Source organism: Aplysia californica, unplaced genomic scaffold (genome assembly GCF_000002075.1).
Source record: "Aplysia californica isolate F4 #8 unplaced genomic scaffold, AplCal3.0 scaffold01109, whole genome shotgun sequence".
NCBI classification, from domain to species: Eukaryota; Metazoa; Mollusca; class Gastropoda; order Aplysiida; family Aplysiidae; genus Aplysia; species Aplysia californica.
This window is the reverse complement of record NW_004798379.1, coordinates 101,116-113,135: the sequence shown is the minus strand read 5'-3', so window position 1 is coordinate 113,135 and position 12,020 is coordinate 101,116. Positions and strand designations below refer to the sequence as shown.

The 12,020-nt window shown below is 41.6% G+C and overlaps 1 protein-coding gene across 1 annotated transcript in view; it reads left to right on the top strand.

The window, feature by feature from the left end:
• Window positions 1-55: 55 nt before the first annotated feature.
• LOC101846473 overlaps window positions 56-12,020 on the top strand; it is a gene marked incomplete in the record, with an annotated part of 96,566 nt that continues 84,601 nt past the window's right edge. The window contains 3 exon segments of the mRNA XM_013090021.2: window positions 56-376; window positions 725-800; window positions 7,543-7,683. Of these exon segments, the coding sequence (XP_012945475.1) occupies window positions 302-376; window positions 725-800; window positions 7,543-7,683 (292 nt within the window).

Below are 12,020 nucleotides of genomic sequence, written 5' to 3'. Positions count from 1 at the left end.
CCCCTCTCTCTCTCACTTTCTGTCTCAGGCCTACTATATATCCTTTGTAAAGAAAAGACCGCAGTTGGCGCTGGGTGACCATAATTGGCGCCATTTTGTATGTTCCACTGGGGGTGCTGTGTGCGGTGCCGCGAAGAGAAAGAGGAGGGTCCATTTGTTGCAAAGTCCTTGTATTGGGGGTGTCTTTGAGTCCGTAGATCATAGAAACTCATATTGTAAGCCTTTAAGGCTAGCTGTTGTGGCCCCAATTTCACAAAGTGTCCAAAACCATTAATTGATTCGTTATCTCTCGGTGTATCTCATGCTCAATTCGACGCCCTCTTGTTGGTTCCAAGGATGGAACAATTTGGGAACTTTTAAAATGAGGACTTCCCAGGTAGAATGTGAAACGCGTATTTGTAGTGTTTGGATTGCCCAGTGCAGATTTCTGGATGTCGAGGCATGTTGAGTCTTAAGATCGACCGCAGTTTATGCCGATTAAATATCTAGTTTACTTGAGGTGCACATTTTGACTGTTGTTGATTTTCTTGAAAACGCTTTACGGCAGCAAGAAAACTTATAACTTGAACGTCCCATATCTATTGTAAATTTTAATGTTTCTTCCATTTTTTTTGTACAGCTAGTTTTGGATTGTTTCTATTCTGCACGGATTCTGCTTTGATATAAGTGCCTACTTATTCCACGGAACTGAGGTTGTAGTTTTCCCATTTTTAATACTCCTCAGTATGCTGTCGAGTCTGCCACCACAGCTTCCACCTCGGACTCAGTAACCCCACCAGCCCCGACAGTAGGAACCACAGGTGTGTATATTAATTGTAATGTGATGTGGTGAGTGGCAGAAAAGAAATATTACTCAACGGTCCCAATAGTGATTCCTGTACTGCTTCCAACAGAGACGTTTTTACTTTTATATTGTCTTCTTACCGAACATCTGTAGAGAGTTCTTGAAGACAGCACAGCACGTGCCCCCCCCCCCCTCCTTTTTTTCTTGGGGGGAGGGGAGGGGGATCAAAGAAAGTACTTTCGTTCTGGCAATTGTAACAAAGCTCCTACAGTCACTAGTTCGGTGGTGTCGCTCACGGTTGGAATTTATGTCTCTATTTATAGCGTATTAACCCCCCCCCCAAAAAAAAAACACCAAAAAAAACAACAACAAGCAAACAAACAAACAAACAAACCCATAGAAGCGCAGGAATAGACGAGCTCACCACGGAGACCATCCTAGCATGTGGAGAAACTGGAAGAACTTGGCTCACAAAAATCTTCCAGAAAGCGTGGACAGAAAGAAAAGTTCCCGGCGACTGGCAAAAAGCGGTCATAGTACCAATCTGGAAGTCAGTAAGAGAGACTGTGGGATGTATAGAGGCATTTCACTGCCAAGCCATATGGGCAAGATGTTCGTCAAGATATTGGAATGGCGAGCAAGACACAAAGTTGAACCATTTCTGAGTGAGGTCCAAATGGGATTGAGAAAGGGAAGAGGATGCACCGACGCAATATTTGCCCAACGACAAATGTGCCAAAGGGTAATAGAACACAACGGGGAACTAAATATAGTATTTCTCGACCTGGAGAGAGCGTTCGACAGAGTGAACAGAAACAAGCTGCGAAAAGAACTCGAAAACTACACTGTAAGAGGCCAACTTCTAGATAACATCCGTGCCATTGACGAGACCAGCATAAGTACAGTAAGAACGTCAGAGGGACTCACAGAATGGTTCGAGATAACATCCGGAGTAAGACAAGGTTGTGTCCTATCACCACTACTATTTATCATATATATGGATAGAATTACAACAGAGGCCAACACAGAACCAGACGCCCTAAGTGAATTATTCTTCGCTGATGACCAAAGCCTGGCACACAAAGATGAACGAAGTCTCCAACGCCACACCACCAGATTAAACGAAGAATGTAACAACTACGACATGAAGATCGACATCAACAAAACAGAGACAATGAAAGTTAGCAGAAAGCCAGGACCACTCAGGATACAAATCAACAACAACAGTCTCAGACGGGTCCAAAAATTTAAGTACCTCGGAAGTACATTCACAGAGGATGGGCGACTGAACAGAGAAATTGAAACACGAGTACAAAAGGCCAATAATGTTAGTTACCAGCTTACTCCACTACTGAAATATCCTAATATCTCCATGACAACAAAACTCAAAATGATCAACACCATATTCATCACAACACTCACCCATCAATGCCAAACATGGACCACGAACAAGACATTACAGCGAAGAATTACAACATGTGAAATGCGATGTCTTAGAAAAGCAGTAAACAAGACCAGGCGAGACAAAATGAGAGACTCTGTAATCCGAGAAATGGTGGGCACAAATGATGTCATGCATCACATCCAACACCAAAGAATCAAATAAATGATTCGGACATCTCACGCGATTACCAACACACCATCCAGCACCACGTGCCTACACCCAAAAATTCGATGGCAACAAGGCTAGAGGGCGACCGAGAAAGACCTGGATAGATGGAGTCAGGGAAACATTAACCACCCACGGCATCAAAGATTTTTCGCCCTTGTCTTAGAAGGCTTGGTATAGATCTTTCCTACCAGAAGATCAAAACGTCGGTGCATCCTCTTCCCTTTCTAAATGTGGCTGAAAGACAGCAGTAAGAAGGAACCTAGGAGTAGCAGTAGAAAGGCTCCAGAAACTAACTGGAGCCCAGAGGAGGGGGCAAAGGAGGTGAAGGGGTGGGGGCAGAAAGAGGACACGAAGGCAGACCAGAGAACATTGTTAGAGAGCAGGAAAGGATGTGAAAGGAAAACATTTTACAGAAGAAAATGTTTTGTCGCAATCGGGATTCGAACACGGGATATATTGAATGAAAGGCAAACGCCTTAACCTCTTAACCCCTTAACCCACGAGAGCAACCCCCCCCCCCTCCCCTCCTGAAAGACACAAACTGAAGTGGTACAGGCACGTCACAGGTTCATCAAGATTGGCCTAGATGTTTTCCTGAATTCCTTTCTTCCTATTATGCTGTAGATTTCAACAGAAATACAATTTATTGAGACTTGTACTAAGAAGAATCTGTGAAGATGCTATTGATAAGAAGGGATTTAACATCCCATCCGAAGTGAAATCCCAGCTCACCAATATCATCTTCATACCAACCTTAACATACCAATGCCAAACATGGTCCCTTAGGTCGCATGAGGTGTCTCCGCAAAACCATCAACGTCACCAGAAGAGACAGCATAGTGAACAAGACCATACTTCAACAAACTGGAATACTACCAGTAATACATTTTATAGAGAGTCAAAGAATCAAATGGTTCGGACATTTAACCAGAATGCCCCAAAAACAACTAGCGACTAGAGCTTACAACACCCGAGAATCCGGCTTCAAATCAAGAGGAAGACCAAGAAAGACCTGACATGATGATGTTAAACAGGTCGTGGAACAACATAACATATCTATCACAGACGCTGCACACCTAGCACAGGACCGAAACCTGCACCCCCCTCCCCATGACATCTTAAGGATACCAGAGGAAGGAAAAGTAAAAGTACGGAGAGGGCAGAATGCTTTTAGAACCTTCCAAGTGATGACCTCACAAGCAAGTGTTTATTCAGTTTGTCGCTATACTATAGAGGCAGTCTTTGTGTGGAAAATAAGTATCATCTGTCCCCTGTCCAAGGTCAAGAGGAACATGTTCTTGGATGGGGTCTTTGTTCCCTGTTTACATCGTTACAGACTCGGCTTCAACTGCCACTTTATTAGTGTCGATGCGGGGCGTATAAACACATGCGTTAACTATTTCCCCACTTGCAACAGCCCCATCTTTCCCCTCCCTACTGCTCAAAACATGAACGTTTTTCTTCATAATAAACTTGGCATATAAATCGATATAAATTCAGTTCATATTATTTTGTGTACTGCTAGAAGTAGACGTTGAATATAGTACCCTTGCTTGAAGCGGAAGAGTTATTCCACGGACTTTGTTGTTGATTTGGGCAGGATTTACTAAAGAAGTGGAAGGAACAGAAGAATGAGATATTTGGCTGTTTTGAGTTACTAAGACCATGAGGTGAGAAACCAAATATTCTATCTGCTCTATCGAAATCGTAACATTATTGAGAGTTATTTTAAAGATATTCAAAGAAATGCATACGGAAAAAGCTTGACATGTGAAACTCAACATTTTTAACAACAAATTTCTCAAAACTAGACACTGAGCAGATAGAACTTTGTAATTCTGGGGTAGAAGTGAATAAGAAGCACATTTGTATCTGTCCCGTTCATTTTTTATCAGCTATGATGCACTTTTTTTCCTGAATGCTTTAATGTCCAATTACAATAACTGATATTTCTTTGAACACCGAGAGAAGCCTATAATATATAGCTATCTATCCCTTACATCGTTTTGAATTTTCATTTCTGTGAGTTTCTTTGCTTTATTGTTTGTGGCACTATAATATAATTTACGTTGTAATGTTTAGAAAATGATCTAAAATATTGTTGTCCATATTGTTTACTATAGGTAGTACAGTGTACCTTGTGTCTAGCGAAGTCGGTGTCCCATTTTTTAGATTACAAGTATATGTGTGATAGATAATGAACAGTCCCATGTTTGTTGTGTAATGTCCCATGTTTGAATTTGTTTGTATTACACAAGCATGTGTACATAATTATATGTATATACATACATTTTATATATATATATATATATATATATATATATATATATATATATATATATATATATATATATATATATATATAATATGTGTGTGTGTATGTGTGTGTTTGTGTATCTTTGTGTGTGTGACTGCGTGTGTCTGTGTGTGTGTGTCTGTGTGTATGTGTATGTGTGTGTGCGTGCGTGCGTGCGTGCGTGTGTGTGTGTGTGTGTGTGTGTGTGCGTGCGTGTGTGTGTGTGTGTGTGTGTGTGTGTGCGTGTGTGTGTGTGTGTGTGTGCGTGCGTGCGTGCGTGTGTGTGTGTGTGTGTGTGTGTGTGTGTGTGTGTGTGTGTGTGTGATGAATAATGAACTGTGTTTTGTGTTTCCTCCAAGATAGAAGTATTCCAATATAAGGTTCCCGCCTTTTGTTCTGTTGGTTTTCTGCTGGACTGCAATGCGAAGGTCTTTTGGGTGCTTTCTTGGCCCTGGGATTGTTTAACAGTTTTCATGGGTGTCTTAATACTTTGATTTCTTTCTATAACAGGTGAACTTCAGATCCGAGTTCCCCTGAAATAAAACTCTTGCCTTGATGGAGGCGTCGAATTATATCAGAAAAATTAGAATGCAATGAAAGCATTTAGAAAACTTCCAAATGCATTTATCATGTGTATTCAAGTGTCACAAGAACTATTTGTCTGAGCCCATATTATACCAGAAGAAGTAGAAAGTGATGCAACATGTAGAAACATTTAAAGTGCCTTCACAACTTTGAAAGGAGAGAATACAGCTGCACTGTTACTCTCTTGACAAAAAAACAACTTTGTTCTGGTTTCAGAGTATGTCCTCATCAAATAAAGTAAAGAATTAGTGTTCCGCTCATGTCTTTGTTATTACTTTTCAGAAGACCCTCCTAGAGGCAGACTTACTTGTTCTGACAATTTGCTGTTTCTGAGATATTTGTTGCAGCCGAGATGATAAAGTTGAACTGAAGTTTGGGTTTTGTCAAGTAAGAAGTGCACTGTTAGGATCCATGAAATCTTGAGCAATATTTGGTCTCTTTTATGGCTTGGTCTCGTGGAGTGGGTGAGTGGCGGGTGCTCTGGTGTGGTTTGCTCCTGCTTTCCTGTTAATAAAAACTATCCTCTCTCTCTCTCTCTCTCTCTCTCTCTCTCTCTCTCTCTCTCTCTCTCTCTCTCTCTCTCTCTCTCTCTCTCTCTCCTCCTTCATTTTTATGCTTGTTACTCTCTTGCAACATATCTAATCTTCGGTACTTATATGACCTTATTGTGTGGCACGTATTAAAACTAAAGCTGTCTTGTGGAGACACACCGGCAGAGTAAGTGAATGTATTGTAGGTGTGAAACAGAAATATAAACTCAATGTGTTATTGAGGAATTTTTTGAACGAGTTTTGTTGTTCCTGTTGGCAATTGTGGCCGTGTTTGGTTTTACTCAAACATATGATATAACATGTATGTGTTTCAGGAATGTTTCCTGTCCTTCCATACTACCCCTCCTCCTTTTCCAACTTAAACCATAGTATGTCAAGTGTGGTATATTATTATGTTGTCTATAATTATTTTTACATTCAGGGATTGGATATGAGCAAAGGTGCCCAACAGTGGAGACGGGCGGGAAGTGCTTTTTTCTTCCCGAGCGAGAAGACCGAGAAGCTGACCTACTTCTCGCTGGTCCCGGTCCCAAGAAGTGCTTCTCGTCTCGCGGCCAATTTCTCTTATCGCGCTATTCACGGGCAACTCGCTCAGCGACAGGGCCGGCTGTGGCGGGGATCTAAACTAGGCTAACCCTGTTGCGCAGTCGCAGGCGGTGAAGGAAGGTAGGGAGATCTAGGCCTAGGCCTTGATCAACTCCCCACTTGCCTCGTCTCGCCACCCTCTCCCCTCCCTTTCAGTTTCAGACACAGGACAGCACGGTGACGGGTGACACTGTCTGCGTGTCTTTTCTCGCTGGCTGTGCCGCTCTTTCCGTCGACACCTCTCACTCTCTCACTCTCGTTACTCGTTATGTCAAGCCAACTAGCGGTATCACTTCTCGGTACCGGCCAGTAGTTTAGTGCCCGGGAAGTGACAGGAAGGGCATTTCTCGCGAGAACCGGGTACTCTTCTCGGCTCGTGTCCGCTGCTACCCAACAGGATCAGTTGACAGTTGTGCTGAAAATCTCAAATGCATTGTCTCTGTTTGCAAATGCCAGGACACACACTATCACAATGTCTGCAACAAGTGTTTGCTCAGTGAGTAGGAATGGGATAGGATTTTGGTTTGTTTTTTTCCTGAACCGAAAATAGATTTGTTTAAGTCAACGTCTACTATCTCAGTATTTGCCTTCTTTTGTCCGAACGCATATTTACATGGATTCTACATCATATTTGATGTTTCTCTGCGATTGTCCGGTCTTTCTTATTGTAGGTTGTAGATTTTGTTTTCTGTCTTGAATATTTTTCCGACTCGTTACAACAGTTGTACTTAGCTCCCTGTACTCTGGTAGTTCTACTGGCGTCTGAGCTGTAGAGGTAGGGGCTTCACAATTGCACGCACCCATACAAACACAAACTCACTCACTCACTCACTCACTCACTCACTCACTCACTCACTCACTCACTCACTCATACACTCACTCACTCACACACACGCACATACACACACATACACACACACACACACACACACACACACACACACACACGCACACACACACACAGACAGACTCACCCATACAGGTAAACTCAGCATTAATGTATTATGTGTATGATGACTGTAACGAGTCTGTTATCTAGTGTCTGAATACTTGTTCTATTTAAATTATATTCTTGCCTTCTGTATTTTTTAATTTTGTCGCCCACCCACACCTTTTCCCCCTGCCCCAGAAATCAACTATGGAGGTGGCTGTACTGTTGCTCACAGTTGTAATCAAGATCTTCTGTGTGTGAACACGTTCTCTGGTGGAGGATATCAGTGTCTGTGTCCAGCTGGGAAGTACCATACTGGCGGCAATCTGTGTAGTCACAGTAAGTAGGACTATCTAAGACTTCACTAGATGTAAAACAGTAAGTAGGACTATCTAAGACTTCACTAGATGTAAAACAGTGAGTAGGACTATCTAAGACTTCACTAGATGTAAAACAGTGAGTAGGACTATCTAAGACTTCACTAGATGTAAAACAGTAAGTAGGACTATCTAAGACTTCACTAGATTGTATTTTATATGTAATCTCCAGTTCTACAAAAATAATGTTAGCTTTCAGAGAGAACTACAGAAACGGTCAGGGACAGAACAAGGTAATCTTTCTTCACACACATTACTGCCAGTAAACAGAATGACAGAATACATCATTTCCAGAGAAGAGAACAGCTATAAAGTTGTGAGTATGGACACCACATTTTCAATTGAATTTCTGACACCACGGTATTCAACCACAGCTTCTCCTAATGGCCGTATATGTGACTACCCAAAAAAGAAATCACAGAGTCTGTATAAATCACTAACCTCAACTGTCCAGAGTTCATTACCGTGTCACATAGTTCTTCACCAGGGTTCTGTTAGTTCTGAGGACATCTTGTAGATAGGCCAAGGTTAGTCAGCTAAAGAGTCAACTACACGGAACGGCCCCTAGCCTGGGTGATGTTGATAGTGCTGAGTAAACCTCCCACATAAATGTCTTGGGACGTGTGTTTTTATTACAAGGTTCTAGAAGTATTGTATAGTTCTCTCAGTAAGTGAGACGTAATCTGTACAGGTAAACTATATACAGTGATGCCAGAGTTTCCCCCAAAACCCCACTGCCCTATTGTGAGACTTGACCTATTTCTCAAAGCTCAAACAGTGAAAGTGGTACTGTAGCTTTCCTCTCCTGTATACAAGAGTACAGGGTGAGACAGATCTTGGAGGCAAATAAGAGCTCAACATTTTTTTTGCTTGCTCATATATAATCAACATTCAGTATTATAGAATTATGCCCATGTCCATAAAATCCCACCAAAACATAAAAACAAACTAACAACAAATCAGCAAATACCAACACAACCACCCACATATGTAGCAATGAATAAACATTTTAGTTCGTTGTTTTGTCCATGTTGTGAAAATAAGCCTGATTGTTTGTGTATGGTAACGGTAATCAGATTCTTTCCTCGAGTGTTATTACATTCTGTCTTTTTTATTTTACAACCACCTTTCCTTTTCCACCCTGTTCCAGAAATCCGCAATGGAGAGAACTGCACCAATGGAAATAATGAGAGCTGTAATGGAGATCTTCTATGTGTGAACCGTATTGGAATATATCAGTGTCTGTGTCCTGTTGACCGGTACCATTTTGGCGGTGGTTTGTGTAAGAACAGTAAGTAAATACGTGGGACTTAATTAGAAGTAGTGGCCCTTGTGCTTTTGTGTACTCCTCTATTCTGGGACAGCAATATTATCTCCCCTTAGACAATGACGTGACACAAGTAGAGAAGGTCAGGGGGCATAGGTCACTGCTGCAAGGGGTTTCTGATTTGACTGAAAACTGTCCTCATCTGCTCTTTTGACATAATATAAAGTGCAGGTCTTTGTATTGAACTTTTCATGTGGGAATTTTAGAATAAACCTGGAAGAGTAGAAATTTGCAACATCGTCTCTCTCTATATATGACATGAATATTTTACATAATGAAAATGATGTTCATTTTGTGTTGGTTTTTTTCTGTTGTAAGACATTAAGTTCGGTAATCACATTGTAAAGCCCATGGTAACTGTCTCTGATGACTCGCAAAAAGATTTTAATAGATGGATGGAAGGCGGCTCATGAAAATAATGGATCTTGGAACTATGGGCTCACTCTGAAAGTATTTGTTGAAAGCTGGTAACATGTGATAATGTGCAATGACATGAGTCTAGTGATTCTCTGGATCCCTGAAGGCTCCAATATTCTAGAATCTGACAGGGCAGAGATTCCTATCTTGAGAGGATTTAGGCAGGAAAAAACAACCATCCACATACTTTTCACTCACACAAGAAAAAAGTCCACAAAGAAATACCAGACTAGCCTAAATGGCCGGATGGTCATCAGGCCCAGATTTAGGCATGTGCTAGGCGTGGGGGGGCCTCGGGCCAAGGGGAAACTATGACCAGGTGGGTCTCAAGTTGGGGAAAGTAACAAGTAATAGGCGTTAACATTGTAAAAAGAAGAAACAACATGCAATAAAGGAAATGTAGCTAAAGACTCCATTCTTTTAATTAAAACTGAAAATAGCCTAATTTTGGCCCCTAAAAGAGTATGTGGCAACATCTGATGGAAACAAGTTTTTCCTTCCAAATGCTGTGTTGGAGCAAAGCCGTTTTACATGTATCTAAATCTAGTCCGGGACTATCCTCGTTCATCGATGTACTAGACTATAGCATCTTGTTGTACTGTAGCCAAAGATACTGTAACCTAGATCTAGAATCAAGATTCTACGGGTAAGGTAGGCTGGGAAAACATGGTTTCAGCACCGACAGGTCTTATCTCGACTAGGAAAAAGATAAAGTGAAGCATTTGATGAAATGAAGTGTAGATCTAGATGTAAGTCAGAGCAGGGTTCAGAACGGAGTTTGGCATTCAGAGGAGATGAAGAAACGTTTTGTTCACCAAACAATGGAAACTTCATGGGATTGTTAGAGCTTATTGCCAAGTTGGACCCGTTTCTACTTGAGCACATCAAGCAGCATGGCAACAGAGGCTCTGGCCAAACATCTTATTTGTCAAAAACAATTTGTGGGGAAATAATACAACTGATGGCCGATAAAGTTAGAAGTTGGGTTATCCATGACATCCAACAAGCTGGCTACTTGTACTTCAGTATATCAGTGGACTCGACACCCGACGTCTCACATGTTGACCAATCACTCTCATCGTTAGATTTGTATCTCCCGAGGACGGGATTCCTACCCAGAGGTTTTTACAGTTTTTAAACTTCAAGACCACACAGGAAACGGCATGGCAGAGTTGATTTTGAACTATTTTGATGAAATTGGGATGGATTTCAGTAAAAGTAGAGATCTGTCATACAACAACGCAGCCAACATGTCTGGCAAGTATAATGGAGTCCAACAAAGAATTTTGGGGAAAAACAATGGAGCAAAATGCACAGCGAGCATTGCCAGGTGTTGACGACAAAAGCCCCAGAAGAAAACGAAGGACACATGCGGGTGGTGGCCCTTCTCCCAACGCACTAGACAACTTGCCTGCAAGGGAAAGGTTCAAAGTGAAATCTTTCTTTACAACAATAGACGCTCTCTCAACAAGACTCATGAAAAGAGCAACTGTATACAAAGAAGTGTCAGGGAAGTTTTCCTTCTTGCAAGAATTAGATACAAACAGAATGAACATTCAAGACAATGTAGAAAAACTGAGTGCACAATACCCGAATGATGTGGAGCCGTACCTCGCGGATGAGCTTGTGCACTTTCAGAGATATCGGAAACAAATACATCCGGAAAAAGACAAACATGGCTACCAAGTCATGTAGAACGTGCTCACAAATAAAAACATTCCAGCAGTTTTCCCCAACGTCGGGACCACCCTCAGACTATTTCTTACCCTGATGGGGACAAACTGTTGTGGCGATAGACAGTGGCGGCTCGTGGTTTATAGAACTGACCGGCCGTCATTCACGTCGACTATTTCTTACCCTGATGGGGACAAACTGTTGTGGCGATAGATCATTTTCAAGACAGAAAAGAAAAAAGAATGAAGCAAGATCTACAGTGGCCCAAGGGAAGTTGTCACATCCTGAGCATTGAGTCAGACAATCTCAGGAAACAGGATTTCAATGACATCATTGAGTCAGACAATCTCAGGAAACAGGATTTCAATGACATCATTGAGTCAGACAAACTCAGGAAACTGGATTTCAATAACATCATTGAGTCAGACAAACTCAGGAAACTGGATTTCAATGACGTCATTGAGTCAGACAAACTCAGGAAAATGGATTTCAATGACATCATTGAGTCAGACAAACTCAGGAAACTGGATTTCAATGACATCATTGAGTCAGACAATCTCAGGAAACAGGATTTCAATGACGTCATTGAGTCAGACAAACTCAGGAAACCCGATTTCAATGACATCATTGAGTCAGACAATCTCAGGAAACAGGATTTCAATGACATCATTGAGTCAGACAAACTCGGGAAACAGGATTTCAATGACATCATTGAGTCAGACAATCTCAGGAAACAGGATTTCAATGACGTCATTGAGTCAGACAAACTCAGGAAACAGGATTTCAATGACGTCATTGAGTCAGACAATCTCAGGAAACAGGATTTCAATGACGTCATTGAGTCAGACAATCTCAGGAAACAGGATTTCAATGACGTCATT